Consider the following 16,951-nt stretch of genomic DNA (forward strand, 5'->3'; position numbering starts at 1 on the left):
TGAGAATTCATTATTTAATAATCCTGCCCTTGCAAAATTGGAAAGATTTTGTAATTTTTTTATTAATAGGTAATATTTTCATTGCTATTATTTACCATATTCTTCCACAGAGAAGGAATGATATGTTTTCTTCTCATTGAGCATCTCCACGGTGATTTTATACCATCCGAGGATGGGCTCTGAGATTAACTGGAAGGAGAGTTGTAGAATCCCTCCCACAGACTCCTCATTCACCCACTGTTGTATTCGATTGCCTTCTGGATCCTGAGAATAAGAAAGTGTATTTTTGCATGCTGGATGTTTTTATTCATTATAAAGTTTCAGCAAGGTGTTTCCTACTTAGGTTTCTAACTTACCTAGGATTCAAAACATGAATATGTCCGCACATCACCCAAGGAGAATTGGTTACCCTCCTATCTGGGGTCACATAGATGCATATTATAGCACTTAGAATATTTTAGAGCTAGCTGTGATTTTTTTACATTTATTTTCTGTGTCAATCTCTGATTTCTTAAAGGCGAGCCATATTTTATCCCTAGTGCATAAAACATTAAGTATACATTTATATACATTCAACAACTAAGCATTAAATTAAATACAATCATACTTGCCCATTGTCTATATTATTATTGTCTATATTAATGGGTGCATGCTAATACGAATCACATGGTGATGGGGGTGGAAACCTATTTCTGTCCTCTTGAGGCTGTCTACACGAAATTAATAATTCTGTGACAATTTAAATAGACAATCTTCCCTGTGAGCTGCCTTTTGATTTTGAGGTTTGGAGAGATGTTCAAAAAATGAGAAAACAATTCTTCAACTAGTAGTTATCTTACCTGAAGGGTGATCACTGGATACTGAAATAAAAATAAAAATAATGTTAATATATGAACTCAAGGTTTTTTTTTTCTAGATGAGTGAAGAGGTTAATTATAAATCTATTATTAAGCAAAGAAACAGAAACACATTTAGGACAACCCAAACAAATATTGATTTCTGACTGAAAGTTTGAATATCTATTGATTATATTGAAACTCATCTGCCTAGTTTTCAAGAATTTTCATTTACTTCTCTATCTTTCATAGCATACACCCTGCAGTTTCAGTAAGCAACCCTGCTCTTGGGTCTCTCCGATACAATAAAAATGCCCTCTTAGATGAATAATAACTTCCTTATCGACAAATTCGTGGTCAGTCTTCACTCTGACAGCTGCAATGTTTTACACTGCTGGTTGCTTCTTTTTGAAATACTTCAATTTTGATTTCTGTATCTAGCACTAATTTTTTTTGTCTTAGATTATTGACCATTCCTATACTCCACCATTTCCTTATCAGACAAGTAAATAAATGTAGATATTTGCCCAAGTTTCCCTTGCCGAGTCTCCTCTCCTTCTTCCTTTTCCTTCCACCTCTCTGTATCTCCTCCCCTTCCTTCTCCTTCCACCTCTTTGTATCTCCTCTCAGTTCTCTCCATGTTTACCACTCTTGCCCCCTCTAAACCTATAGTCAACAGTTTGACTTTCATCTCTTAGTGTTTTCTCTCAGGGCCTTAAAACTAACAAGTTGAAATTAAAGACTCCTAGGCCAGAAGCCCTCATGTGAATAGGCTGATCAGAATTTCAAAAATGAGTACGTAGGGTCCTTTGCCCACTCCCCAAGTTGCTAAGTGTTCCTTCCCACTAATTGCAGCATTCATTCACTAATAACACATAATGTGTCTGGAGATAGGAACAGGATTCATAAACATTGTCCAGAATTCTTGGAACTGAGAAATATAACAGTTGCATTAAGGGCCCTACTTGTTATTCTAAATTCATGGAATTGAACCTTGATGAAATATTGAGATGGTATTGAAGAAAGCTACTGCTGCATCATTAACTCAAGCATTAAGAGAGGTAGAGCTTCTTATGAGATATCCTCATAGGAAGAAAACGAAGAATATATTACCCAAAGGTGCCATGGGAAGACATTAACCATTTGGATGAGATTCTAATAATGAGAAATGAACCTAGAGTACTATCCCTTTTTGTTTGCTATTTCTAGTACTTCCAATGCAGATGGCTTCAACTGTGTTCAACAAATTTAGTTTTTATTACTTAATTTGTCTTTTTTTTTTTTTAACTGAGCTTGGTCTATTTAAAAAAACTAGTGAACAAGAACCTAGTAAAATCACATTTTCATTGCTCTAAGCTGCTTGATTGTTCTCTAAAAACAATTATTAAAATGAGGCTGATTCTGCTCTAGTCACTAATGACTGTCTGCACTAAATCTTGTATAAACCAGCCAAGAACCAATACAACAACTCCTTCATGTCCCCTTCTGGTTTATACTATCTCTCCTCGTCCATACCCAGGGCCTCTTTTTAGAGGACAAGTAGTTCCAGGTCTTAAGATAAGTTTAAAGAAAGATCTGAAACTTCTTGATGCAAATGAAACTTTCTGGAAAAAATATGTTTGAATATCCTACAAAACACTGACCTAAAGGAAAAGAAAGGCACCATCAGTAATGAAATTGCAGAAAATGAAAGAAAAGACTGATGTAAGATTTGGGCAGAAGAAACTAGTTACATGCTCTATATCTTGGCTCATTTGATAATGAGCCCAGTTGCATCATTACTATATTTTTATTATGTAGCCAAATTTATTATGAATGCCCAAATCTCATAGGCCAGCCATGCATTGAATCTATTTATTTAAATGGAATACTGAACCGGATAATGTCCAGCAATTAGAAACACTGGCTTGGAAAGATAAAACCACATAATCTCTTAGCTGCCATCATTTTTGGAAATACTACATCAATTTCCAACTCTATATATAAGCACATGCAGTTTGCTGTGCCATGGAAACTCCTTGCCATAAACATTTGGTACAAATGATCTTCTTATCTATGACCCATATTTGAAGGAACAGTCCATTAATCCTGTTTTTATGCAAATGTAGTTATTACTAAAGCAGGGAGTTGGATAATCATATTTGGCCTAATTGACAATAATAAGTCAACATTGGGGGGTGAGAACTAATAATGGAGTTATGATAATGTTGCAGCTGCTTTGATTTTCAAGAACCCCTTTACTTCCCCATGGTGCTTCCAATCAAGGATGATTGTCAAAGGATTGCAGTAGAAATTCTCACTGCTTTGGTTAAATAGAGGAGTTGCATTCTTAGAAATAGAAGCTTCAACCATGAACCAAGGAGAACAGGAAGCACATACTATCTTATGGAAGTGATTTCGGATTTAGATTAATACAAGGTCTTTGGGGCACTAAAAATTAGATTGCTGCTCTGGAAATTAAAATTAAGCAACAATCTAGTGAATGTAGCATAACTATAGAAGATGGGGAAAGGAGGTGGATTAAAAGTGACGATGTCTTAAGGATGAAGTACAATTTGGAGGGAGAAAAAGGCACTAACAGAGAAACCATCTGCACAGCTTCTGTAAGCTTAAGAAGCTTCTTCGTAACTGCTCTCAGTTGATAGATTGACCTGAGAGACCACAAAAGAATGCTTAGTTCTAACAGGTTTCTAAACTACATGAAATGAAATTTGTCAGGTATCCTGTTGTAAAGACTTCAGTCTTTCCAGGTCATGATTCGTTGTCTTTTGACAGTTTTCACTGTTAATCACCTTTGCTCTCAGATTGTCTCTAGCAAGATTGTAGTCTTCTGCTGAAATACTGTCTTAGACTACCATCACCATGTTCCCACTATGTATTTAGTTCCTTAACTGCACATCAGTATCTATGAAATGACTTCTCTGAATTTCCCATTAGGGAAAGTGAGGCAGCATCACTTTCCCTAATGGGTAGCAACACTTCCCCCTTTACTATCCTTGTGTAAATAAAGAACAATATCTGGAAAAATTGGAAGGGGTCTTGGAACACATCCCCAGTCAAGTTATTTCTCTGCTCTACACACAAACTGCTCCTCTATGACCAACTGTAATTCAAGTGCCTTCACAACATGGCACCAAGCCTCCTTTCCAAATCTTTTTTCAACATGCCTTTTTTTTCTTTTCTTTTTTTTTTTTTTTTTTGAGATGGAATCTCGCTCTGTCACCCAGGCTGGATGGAATGCAGTGGCACAATCTCGGCTCACTGCAAGCTCCACCTCCTGGGTTCACGCCACTCTCCTGCCTCAGCCTCCCGAATAGCTGGGACTACAGGCGCCCGCCACCATGCGCGGCTAATTTTTTGTGTGTTTAGTAGAGATGGGGTTTCACTGTGTTAGCCAGGATGGTCTCGATCTCCCTGACCTCGTGATCCACCCTCCACGGCCTCCCAAAGTCCTGGGATTACAGGCGTGAGCCACTGCACCCAACCCTTCAACAGGACTTTCTATATTTGTTATAAGTTTCAGCAAAGCTGGGTTACGACTATTCCCTAAATCCTCTTGATTCTCTACCCACATGCCTTCACTAACATTTTTCTCTGCCTACAGTATCTTCTAGGCTTAATTTATACATCTGGTCATCTCTGTTCCCTAACAAGTGTCTTGATTTCACCTACTCCGTGACATCTGTATCAGGTATGGCCAATGCTTCCCCCTTAGATCCCTTTTTCTGGTTCTTTCCAACCACCCCCAGCTCATTGTGTTTTACTTCCAACAGCTTTCACCTGTGAACTTTTTGAGAGGCCTGTTTTGGAGCCTCCTGGCAAGTTCCTAGGGGTTTACTCCTATGTCGGGTGGTGCCCAGAGCCAATAACTGGCTGATGCTGGAGTACAAAAGCCCCACTTTGGTTCCTAAAGTGGAACAAACTCTGAAGTGTAATTTATGCTCCGGAGCTTCCTGCCAGTCAGGCTGAAGACTTTGCCCAAAATCAGTTGATTGCACCTATGCTTGGCTCCCTCCCCTCCCCTGTCCTGCTTCTCTCCACTCTTATTGGTTTCTCCCGGCAGCACTTTCTTAATAATTCAGTTGTCCTTTTTTCCCTCTCTCAGAATCTGATTCTGGAGAAGTTGATCTAAGATAATACCTCTCCTGGTAACTTCAAATATGAAGCAGCCATAATGCTTTCATTCACTAGTTATGTAATTCACTCATTCAGTCATTATAAAGTATTATTTTGGCTTGGCTCACTGGTTCATGCCTGTAATGTCAGCACTTTAGGAGGCCAAGGCAAGAGAATTGCTTGAGGTCAGGAGTTTGAGAACAGCCTGGGCAACATAGCAAAACCCCATCTCCACAAAAAATAAAAAAAATTAGCTGGGCATGATGGTGCTGCCGGTAGTCCAAGCTACTTGGGGGGCTGGGGCAGGAGGATCACTTGAGCCCAGAAGTTAAGGCTGGTGAGTTATAATCGCACCACAGCACTCCAGTCTGGGCAACAGAGCAAGACTCCATCTCTAAAATACATAAATAAATAAAATATTCACTCTGTATAACATTACTCATTCACTCAATACATAATTTAATAATGGTATAATATTACTAGCCTACTATCTGCCATATCCTATTCTTCCAGATGTCAGGAATATAGTCATGCATGTTGCTTCGTTTGTGTTCTTCTCCAACAACCTCTGTTCTAATGTAATCATTCTGGGGACAGCAAGAGCATCTTCTGTATCTTTGGGTCTCGGCTTACCTAGCACAGTGCTTTTATAAGTGGTAAGGATTCAGTAAATTACAGACTTTTATTTGTAATTAGGAAATATGTTTAATTGTGTTGACCAGAGAGAGAGAGAGTGAGGAAAAAGAAAAAAGGAAAAAGTTTGATGGCAAGGGAGGAATACATAGGCTAATAAGAATGTAAAACCAATAACTAAGACTGGCCTGCCTCATATTCATGGATTAATTTTAAGAAGCAAAACCATGCACAAATACCTACCTATTTCTAGCTATAACTTACCATTTCATCAACTGGTTTCAAATGATCGTCCAGAGACACAACTTGAAACATCACTAAAGAAAGAAAGAAAGATGATGTAAAGAAAGTATTTAACTTTTGTGTCATCACAGCTTTCTTCCTACATTGATTAACTTAGGTGAATCAAAAAGCACTAGGTTACTACCATCTGTGATGAGGAGTTACATGCACATCTTACGTAAGACATATTGGATCCTGGGGTTACCAGGTTGAGCTTATTAAGTTATACTGCCAAGAAAGGGTTCAGTAAAAGAACTTCTTGTCTTTCTTTTGTACTTCCATCCCTTCTTTCTCTTTCTCCTCTTATGCGTTGTCACAACATGCTCAGGCTGCCTAATGACTTCATTAAAGAAATGAAAGACAGAGGAGGCAGGTCACTTAACTGTTAGTACAATTCCTCACAGAGATTGCATGCATACTTATTCAGCATGTGCCTTTTCTGTGTATCCTTCATCAACCAATACCCTTATTCCCTTAACCCGCAGTGGAAGCACCTGCAATCAGCTATATTCTCCCACTCTCACATTCTTATCCATCTGTGTCCTATCCCTGAGTTGGTTCTCAGCCTGATGGACCTTGTCAAACTCATGTTACTGTCCAGTCAGTAAAATTCATTCTCTTTTGAAGATGTTTCTCTCTGCCCCTATTTCTCTCACAAAACACTCGATTTCTTTTTTGCTCTGAGGTTGCCTCTCTCCCTCTAGGTCTCTATAGTGGAGACCTCTCATCTTCCACATGGCTTGAGAAGGGAAATAAGTAACTTCCTAATTCACAACTCCAACAAAACATTTTTTTCTTGCATTTTAATTCAAAAGAGAGAAATTATTATTTTAGATGCCACTAGTTTCAGAAAATTTATTCCTGTTGATGTCATCTAATGACTTTCTGGTTGCTGTCATAGAATGTCACCTGGCTAATGGTCTTGCTTTCTACTGCTTAGCCTGTCATGGGAAATTCTGACATGCTTTAAGGGAAATGAAGATTCATGCCAAAATTGGTATTGGTCATCATATCAGAGCTATTGTATTTTGGAAAAAATGTCAATTGCTGATGTCAAGACTCTATGTTGTCATCTGTCTATATATACTTCCTGTCCCTTTGCGTTTTCAGGTTCATTTAGAGTTCAAGTTTGTTAATCTCATTCTTCCAGATTATTGACCCTCTCCTAGCTTCAGTTCATTTATTCACACATTAATTTTAAAAGCCTTTATTGATAACCTATTTCATAATTCTATTCATATGTATGTGCGAGTATGGGTGTCAAATGCTGAAAATTTTTTTTTAGGAAAAAGACTTGCTGTTTGGCTATCACAGGATTCATAAGATTGGCTGAGAAATGCTGATCCCATCATATCTCATGGTTTAAATGTGGTCTCTACATTGATGATTCTTCAAATTCATATCTTCAGCCCTTTCTTTTTTTCTGTTTCCTTTTTTTCTTTTTTGAGACAGGGTCTCACTCTCATCACTCAGGTTGGAGTGCAGTGGTGCAGTCTTGGCTCACTGCAGCCTCAACTTTCCAAGCTCAGGTGATCCTCCCACCTCAGCCTTCCAAGTAGCTAGGACTACTTGCCCCACCACACCTGGCTAACTTTTTTGTATTTTTAGTAGAGATGGGGTTTCGCCATGTTGCCCAGGCTTATCTTGAACTCCTGGGCTCAAGTAATCTGCCTGCCTTGGCTTCCCAAAATGCTAGGACTACAGGGGTGAGCAACTGCGCCTGGCCCTGCCCTTTCTTCTTACCTAAAGTTTCATAAATACACTGCTTCCTACTTGACATACCTGCCTGAATATTTAAAAGATATCTCATCCTTAGTGTGCCCAAAAATGTAATCCTGATTTATTTCCTCTTGCCCTACACTTCCTTATTTTAGTAAACGACAATTCTGTCCAAGTGTTTAGGCTAGAAATTTGAGACTCATTCTTATTCCCTCATTCTTGTCATCCCCTCGTTGTCATTCCCTCTTTATATTACACTCTACATCAAAACATATCTTAAAGATATTATCTGCTATTTCTCTTGCCCAGAATGATTTTCCCCACCCATGGTAGACATCCTCACTTCATTCAGGTCTCCACTTAATTATCTTAAAACATTTTTTCCCTGTAGTTCTAATCTTTTCACCTACTTTGTTAGCTCTATCATTTAAAATTGAATTCTGGCCAGGCGCAGTGGCTCACGCCTGTAATCCCAGCACTTTGGGAGGTGGAGGCGGGCAGATCACAAGGTCAGAAGTTCGAGACCAGCCTGGCCAATATGGTGAAACCCCATCTCTACTAACAAAATACAAAAAAATTAGATGGGCATGGTGGTGCACACCTGTAATTCCAGATACTCAGGAGGCTGAGGCAGGAGAATTGCTTGAACCCGGGAGGTGGAGGTTGCTGTGAGCTGAGACTGCCCCACTGCACTCCAGCCTGGGCGACAGAGTGAGACTCCATTTCAAAAAAAAAAAAAAAAAAGATTTCTCTTTAACTCCAAAACTGTCCCTGTCTTTGTTCAAGATGTAATCGTCTTTTGTTTGGACTCTCACAACTGTCACTAACTGGATCACTGCCATTTGTGTTGCCATAACCTAGCTAATCTTTCTATGGTTATCAGAGCTACTTTCTGAAGACTAAATCTTATCTTGAATCTTCTCTGATGAAAACCTCACATTGCACAAAAGTCAGTGTCTTCATGACTTAATGTGTAGCAAGTCACACATTACTTTTTGTGAAGTTCTGACCTGGCCTTCTACCGCAGCCTCCTTTCCAGCCATTCCCACCAAGCCCCCTAACCTGAAGCTATACAGTATCCCTTACCCGCAGTAATTTCATCATGAGTACTGACTTTACTTCTGCCATGGTTATTTCTATAATAGCCCTTTCCTTCTCACACAGAGGGGCTGCTTTCCCTTCTACCCTGACATTGGAAGCTTGAATAGCCCTTCTTTAATTCTCCCAAACACAACTAGAATCTGTTTTGCTGAAGACTTTGTATATCAGTCAAGTACCTTATCCCTTCTTTCTCTAAATGCATTCCTAAATATCCTCTTTGATATACTTATTTTTTAATAACTGAAGAATTAGTCACTTTCTATTTTATCTGTTTACTATACTTTTTCATATTTTGTTCATGTCACTATATAGTAGTTAATATATTGCATTATAAATATGAAGCAACAACAAACTGAATGTGCAATGAGGTTTTAGCAATCATAGTTAATATCACACCATATTTTTATTCAAAAAGAAGCATGATGCTGAGTAGATTATGAATATTTGTAGCATTATAATCTCAGATTGTAATGATCAATTTTTTGACAACTGAGTATCTCTCAATTGTGTAAGACTCCTGGCTCAATTTCTTTGCTATGTTATAACCTTTCCTCTGTGCATTAGACTCTTTACTAGACTGTGGATGGATAAGAAATTTTAAAAAAGCAATTTTAAATTAAGTTTTAATGTTTCTGTGCTCTTTGAAGTAGCAGCCACCTTCCCCACCTCTGCCTTCTATAGCTCTCCTTAGCAAGAATCCTAGAAGCCTTCCTTGGACATCCTCTTGTGTCAAGCACATATACTCTTCCCCCTCATAAGCACCTCCCACGCCAGCATGCATGCTCTCGTAATGTTTGTTCCACCGTTGTTGGTGCCAGCTCAAACTGTACAGCCATGCCCTGTCTTTCTTATCTAGTCCTTCAGTCTTTCTCTGGTGCCTAAATACTGACCTGAATGCCTTCTTTTGTGAAGTGAGGGAGGGAGGCAAAGGGTCAGGGGAAGAGGAGTGGAAGGGTGGGGATAGCACAATGCATGCAGTGCATTCCTCCATCTCCAGCACACATCCCTCACCTCCCTCTGCTTGTGTTGTTCTGGGATCACAGTGTGTTGGTGCCTAAGCGGGCTCTGATTACTGTTATTCCCAGTTCATCCACGACTGCCTCCTCAAGCCATGATCCCCACATCTGTAGTGACGCCTCATGGGTGTTACTTAACTACATGAAAATGCCTCTTTAGTTCTATATTCAGGGATTTCCTTTAACTCTTCTATTCACTGCAGCTTCTTTTCCTTCCTTTTTTTTCTTTTATTATATCACATTTTATTTTATTTTTAATTATTATACTTTAAGTTCTAGGGTACTTGTGCACAACGTGCAGGTTTGTTACATAAGTATACATGTGCCATGTTGCTGTGCTGCACCCATTAACTCGTCATTTACATTAGGTATCCCTCCTAGTGCTATCCCTCCCCCCCACCACTGCATGACAGGCCTTGTTGTGTGACGTTCCCCACCCTGTGTCCAAGTGTTCTCATTGTTCAATTCCCATCTGTGAGTGAGAACATGTGGTGTTTGGTTTTCTGTCCTTGCGATAGTTTTCTCAGAATGACGGTTTCCAGCTTCATCCATGTCCCTGCAAAGGACATGAACTCATCCTTTTTTATGGCTGCATAGTATTCCATGGTGTATATGTGCCACGTTTTCTTCATTCAGTCTATCATTGATGGACATTTGGGTTTCTTTACTCCAAATAAGTCTATCTACTTCTCATTTTACAGCATGGTTTTAAAATTAATTCTACCTCAGTGCTTTTTTATGTACCATTCATCTCATCAGAAATGTCTTTCTTCTGACTGCTGTAATCTGTATTCATCAACTCCTTCTGTACCCAGGAGGAGAGAGGAGGCTTTTCAGCTTAATTCAACATCATGCTGATCATTCTATTACTTGGGCAATTCTCTAGTCACTAGGGGTATCTCATTACATGTTCATGACATACTTTGTTGCTCTTTTATTTCTATTTCAACCATAAGCTTGTAAGTTTGTGTAAATTAAATTCAAAATCCCCAAATATGTGATTAGAATGTTATTAGAATAATACAGATATTATTAGAATATTATTAGAATAATACGGATATTATTAGAATATTATTAGAATAATATGGATATTATTAGAATAGAATAAGGTGCTCTTTAAAAATACACTTTCTGAGGCTCCCCACCCCAGACTCATGGAAATGAAATCTCTAACATTTAGGCTATGTAATCTATATTTTTATTTTGTATTTTTAAGCAGGTTCTCTAATAAAATTTAATACAATAAAATTTCTGAGCTTGTATTGTGTACCATCAATTCAAATATCATATAAGTGACATTAGTTGAGGGTAACCTGATTTAGGTACACTCACCTTTCTGTCCAGGCTTGTAGATGGGTTTATCAGTCTGTACGAAGACCACATTCTCTCTGGATCTGATTGCCACAGATCTCCTCTCTTCCAGGTTGAGAGTGGCTCCTTTAGCAGAAAATGTAATAAATGCCAGTGGATCAGATCTGGCCTGAGGAACCTAGGGAACAAATAAATACTCCATGAAACTGATTTTTTGTTAAGAAATCTCTATCACTGTGTGTTGGTATCACTAAAAGTTTTAATTCATAATTCGTCATATCTGTTTCTTCAATAACCAACCTTGTTTATTTCTCTTGCTTTGTCACTTCCTTATCTCACCATTTAAATGGATTCTTTTGCCTTTCTTAAAACTTCCCTTTTCTGCACAAGAGTCATTCTTTCTATATGTCTTATTCCCGTCAACAATTTTCTATCATAAAATAAAATGTTTTGGCTCTTGCCCTTGTTACCATTTATGACTGTACTTAACATCATCTCATACTGAGGACTATATTATTCTTTTAAAAATTAAAATAACTTTACACATACAGCCAAAGAGCCTGATCTCTGTCCCTAAAATGTCAGTTACGTGGGTGGTGTTCATGCACCTGTAATATTCTTTTCTATATTAAGCAGAAAAAAGTATTTACCTCAAAGCTGATGCATTTGAAGAAATTTTCTCCAGTAACATTTTCTTCAAATATTTTGGTCTGGATCTCACCATAGTTGAGGGAGACCGTCAAAACAACAGATTCAGTGAGATTAAAAAGCTGGGCACAAGCTTTATCCAAAGAGCCTTCTTGTAGAACAGAAGGAATCAGCAGAACATACTGCCTACAAAATTCAAGCAAGACCATTACAACTGAATGTGTCAATGATTAGTTACTTAGCAATTATTGTGTTAATTGAAGAATTTTTGAGTTTAAGGAAAGTATGTTATTTTTAAATGTTAGAAATACATCAAATGGCTAAATCTGTATGAAATAGAAAGATGTTGGCCTATGAATTAAATTTTTAAAAGTCAAAAAGGAAATCCCAATTAAAAATCAGCAGGTAATTAATCATTAGTTCTATAAAGGTTAACATCATCAGTGTTCTTATACAATGCTTTTGCCCCCAAACTGACACAGTACATTCTGTTTTATATTTGCCTACTGTTTGTCCAGTTCCTTCCCCAGCAGCTGTCAGACACCTCTTCCTCAACATAAATATAGCACTGTTACAGCTCTTACTCAGCATTCTGGATATCTACGAGGCAGAGATGATGGTGCCATTCAAATTTGAAATTTACTATTCCCATGAGCATATTTTGGATTATATTGTAAAATGATAAAATTATTTAAAATCAAATCACTGCAATAAAAATGTAATGTTTAATTATTATTATTATTATTATTATTATTTTTTTTTTTTTTCTAGACAGAGTCTCCCTCTATCACCCAGGCTGGAGTGCAGTGGCACGATCTTGGCTTACTGCAACCTCCGCCTCCCAGGTTTAAGCGATTCTCCAGTCTCAGCCTCCAGAGTAGCTGGGATTACAGGCTCATGCTACCACACCCGGCTAATTTTTGTATTTTTAGTAAAGACGGGGTTTCACTATGTTGGCCAGGCTGGTCTTGAACTCCTGACCTCAGGTGATCTGCCCATCTCAGCCTCCCAAATGCTGGAATTACAGGCGTAAGCCACTGTGCCCAGCCTGAATTTGTAATACCAAGCTCTATTTGCCTTCCATGTGAAATAATAAACTGTGTAATCACTTACACGTTTGGAGACTGAGAAAGAGACAGATGAAAGAGAAAAACACCCAGATGTATTATCTTCCACATCATGATCCAATGAGACGAAGAAAAAGTCAATATGCCGTGTCTGCTAGATCCACATACAGGTCAGTGTTCTAGGAGCCCAGATGTTCTCACTTGTCAGGGAAGCCGAGTATGGGACTATATATCCATGCAGGAGATTTTGCCAGTATTTCCTGAATCATTCTTAAAGTTTAAGTCATGTTTAAATTTTAGCCACCTCCCAGTGTGTTACATGTCATTAGGTGTGTCATCTAATTTACAAAACAGTCTTGCATCAGCATTTCCTAGACATAATTTACAATGCCTATGAGTGAAAATTTCAAGAATAAATTAAATCCCATTTCAGTAATTTCAATCATTGTAAATTAATTTGTATCTCACTATTATTTCTTGGTTGAGAGCTAAATCTATTTTGAGAACTCAGTACCAATTTCTGGTTGGCAATGCTCTGTATAGTTATTACAATGGAAGCAATGTAAAAATAATAAAGGCTTAAGGAAGCTCTAATTGAAAAAAAATTAAATATTACCATGTCCTTTTTATTACTAATTGTTGATGTTGTATTTTCCATACGACGTATTTTTATATAAAAGTATCCTGGTAGGAAAGTTTATTGAAGCATTACTTTTTCTTTTTTTGCATTTCATTTTCTTCTTTTCCTTTACCAAAATTATTGCCAGGTATTTTGTGTTTCTTTGTCTTTAGAGTTTTGGCTAAATAAGATGCTCTTAGAAGACAATCTCATGATTGCTGTGACTTTATCAAGTATCACAAAGTGGTTTCATCGGGCTCTGCCTCTGACATTGCCCTTTTACTGAAAACAGCAGGAAATCTATTTTACCAACTGTTTTTTCCTAAAATTCAAGTTAATTATATCATATCCTCTTTAAAAACCCTTAATGGTCCACTATTACCTACAAGATAAATTCCAAACTCTTTAGAAAAAAAAGTTTCTTAAGGCTCTTATCTACCTATAGCCCCCACTGCTTGCCCACAAACGTTCTGCTTTCTCCCCTGAAAACACCAGCAATGTGCCACACCCTTTCATCTCTACATGTGTATTTGTGGGCTCAGTCTTCTGTCTAGAACCTCTCTTTATATGACTTCCTGTCTACCAGGTACATATATCCTCCTTGTTCTTTTGTGATTCTGTTCAAACTTCCATAATTCCCAAGCTGAAGTTAGTTGTTGCTGCTTTTAGCTCCCATAACACAGGTACTCATCTCTATTACAGGATGTCATGTCACACTACAAATATTTAGGTTTTATGTAATACATGCCACTTGGCTGTGGGAATCTCAGAGATACAGCCTGCATATTTTATTCATTGTTGAATTTCCAGTGGGTGGTATATGAATGCAAGCACTTCTTGAGTCAATCATGACTTTTAGTCAGTCTCAGGTTTTCCATAGAATCTTGTGTCTGTGTACAACTAACCATATTCTTGGGGAGCAAAATAAGAGAATATTAACCCTCCCAGGAGGAGAGCTTCTTTCCATTCACTTCCTTCCATTCAACCCATCCTATGCTGCATTTGAAGTAAGCACTCTTGACTCCCAGACTTTTAAAGCAAACCCATTATTGGGGTGTTAGCTTTCTATCCAGAGGTTGTACACAGGTTTTGTAATGCAGTGAGAAGCAGATGCATCTTTCTGACTAATAATGTCTTCTGCTGGTTTCCCATTGCTATATATTACAGAGAACTAGAAAAGATTAAAGCCAGTCATCATCTGTATTTAGGGTATGGTCAACTTAATGAGGCATTAGTTTTTATTTTATTGTTACTGTATTTTCACCTAAGCCTTTCTAAAAAGCCTGTTATCATGCACTTCTTTACCTATGAAATTTTGGCCATATCTAAAGACAATTGCCCTTAATCATTTGACTAAGACAATGGACTTTATGCTTTCAATCTACTCCTTCCTCTTTATATCCCAGTTGGCTAACGGTCTCAGATTAGTGACTACTTGTGTTGTTCTTTGTGAAAAGCAACACCCAAACCTACCTCTCTATGTTTGCCTGTTACTGATTCCTTGGGGTTTCGTTACCCCTTGCTACAACACTCATTCCAAAGTGTGAATCTAAAATGATCACTTACTATTTGAGGAACACAGTCAGGCATGTACTTACATATAGAGCATCTTTACTAATTAAAATGCAAAATATAAATCATACCAGTAGTAGGGCACATCTGGAGATCAAATGCTTTCTCAGACTTTATTAACCCATTACAATTTAGAAATCCAAATCTAACATCGATAACAGGAAAGTCAATATAAGAAATTTCCAAAAGACAAATTAATACAAATGTTTGAATTTGTTGAGTAGAAGGTGGATCTTGCAGTACACTTATCTTTTATAAGGAGAATTAAATTCATCTTTATAAACACACATACAATCTCATCTATCTGATTTGATTGAAGAAATCATAATTATTAAATATTTGAATAATACCCATCTGATAAATAAATATATGAGCATACTACATTGACTTGCATATATGAGAATTTTCTAGATTGCCAATTAGCACCTAAAATTTGGAGTAAATGCCCTAACCTTCTATCTGGGACTCATGTTTAGAATTATGATTTATTTTCTTATTCCATGGAATTATAATACATATGGAGTAATTCTATGAATATTATTTATACTTGCCTCCAACTCTCTAAGTTACATCTGACTTAAGGTATGATTGTTCATTTTTTTAGATTTTCCCCCAGATCTCAAAAGTGAATTTTGTACATAAACATTATCCAAAGTGAGAGATAGATATAAATATAGACCTCCTTCATACACCTTCTAAATTTGGTAAAAGTCTTCTAACTGTTTAAATGTGAAACAGTAAGAATAACAGAACACATGTACACATGAACACAGATATACATAAGTTTTTTACAATACAATAACAATATTATTTGCATACAGGATACAGAGCAGTTGTTTCTAATTCTCGGTCTATGCATGGGAAATCCCCTTCTACTGTGGGAAAAGATTTCATCATTTACTAGACAAGAAGGATCTCATTCATAAAGTTAAGGGCGTGGAGAAAGTGGGAAAAATGATGGTGTGGGTTGTCTGTTAGGCAAACTGGGAATGCTGTTTCCAGCATATGGAAAAAAAACCCTCTTTATTCACATACATTCCAATGTTCACTTCCTCGTCCTGTAAAGCAGAGACATGTTTCATTACAACTATAAAAGTGCAATGCTGGGCTAAAGCCTCCTTACCATTACTATAAAAAAAGATTGTAAACAAAATCCAAATCAATGCTTCTAACTTTAAGATCATTGCTCTAATGTTTTAAAAAAATGCATCTGGGATGCCTTTTATTATAATTTTTTAACAGCAGCAGTTTATTTTATGAAATTAAAAAAAAGAGTTCAGTAGGTGTCAAAATAAAACACAAGTAAGACATAAGTCCAAGTCTGAGTATATCGTGAATACGTTGGAATAATGTTATTAATAAACATTGTCTGCTTTTATGGCAGTGAATATTCATATATTTAATATAAGAAAACATTTTATATTCAAGATGCCTTTCCCTACAATGCAAAGTAACTGAAATGTATAGGTAATATATACTATTAAAAAATAAAAATTAATATATACTCATGAAAAGTAAAAAAAAAAATAAGAAAAAGAATAAATTATGCTTCCTAGCTTAGTGAAGATCTATTCACTCTTCCAAAGTCAGTTTCAGAATATAACTTCTCTCCTGTGTTTTCACCACCTTTCTTGCTTCACTTTCTTTAAAGTATGATTCTTTAGGTAGTATTGATCATTTTTGATATTAAGAAAATACAAAGCTTCTGGAAATAATTCAAATGATTTCGCAACTTTTGGCTGTCATCACTTTGCAAAGCATGCAGTGTTTCTTCGTAGCCAGTTGATGAAGGGCTTAGGGAAATTTGCCAGGAACTTACCATGAGTCATGGGACAAATGGGAACCTGTCATTCCCTCTGCAAAACCTGTTCTTGAGAAGCCCTTTGTCAGCAGGCAGCTGGTTCATACCAACCAATGGTAAGCAATGCTCATCTGTTCTCTCCCTTAAGGCCTCTCTTTGTGTGAAGACCCACAAGCATAAGTATCTGTGGTGGGGCTGTGTCGTGAGGGCAGGCTCACAGTGCTCTCCTC

The 16,951-nt window shown here is 37.3% G+C and overlaps 1 protein-coding gene across 1 annotated transcript in view; it reads right to left on the minus strand.

The window, feature by feature from the left end:
• LOC129049297 (ovostatin-like) overlaps nt 1-9,468 on the minus strand; it is a 51,750-nt gene extending 42,282 nt beyond the window's left edge. The window contains exons 1-4 of the mRNA XM_063711976.1: nt 9,354-9,468; nt 5,850-5,902; nt 840-860; nt 96-264 (exon numbers count right to left, since the gene is read on the minus strand). Of these exons, the coding sequence (XP_063568046.1) occupies nt 96-264; nt 840-860; nt 5,850-5,902; nt 9,354-9,468 (358 nt within the window). The remainder of the gene's footprint in view (nt 1-95; nt 265-839; nt 861-5,849; nt 5,903-9,353) is intronic.
• Between the last annotated feature and the right edge of the window lie 7,483 nt (nt 9,469-16,951).

This window comes from Pongo abelii, chromosome 10 (genome assembly GCF_028885655.2).
Source record: "Pongo abelii isolate AG06213 chromosome 10, NHGRI_mPonAbe1-v2.0_pri, whole genome shotgun sequence".
NCBI lineage: Eukaryota > Metazoa > Chordata > Mammalia > Primates > Hominidae > Pongo > Pongo abelii.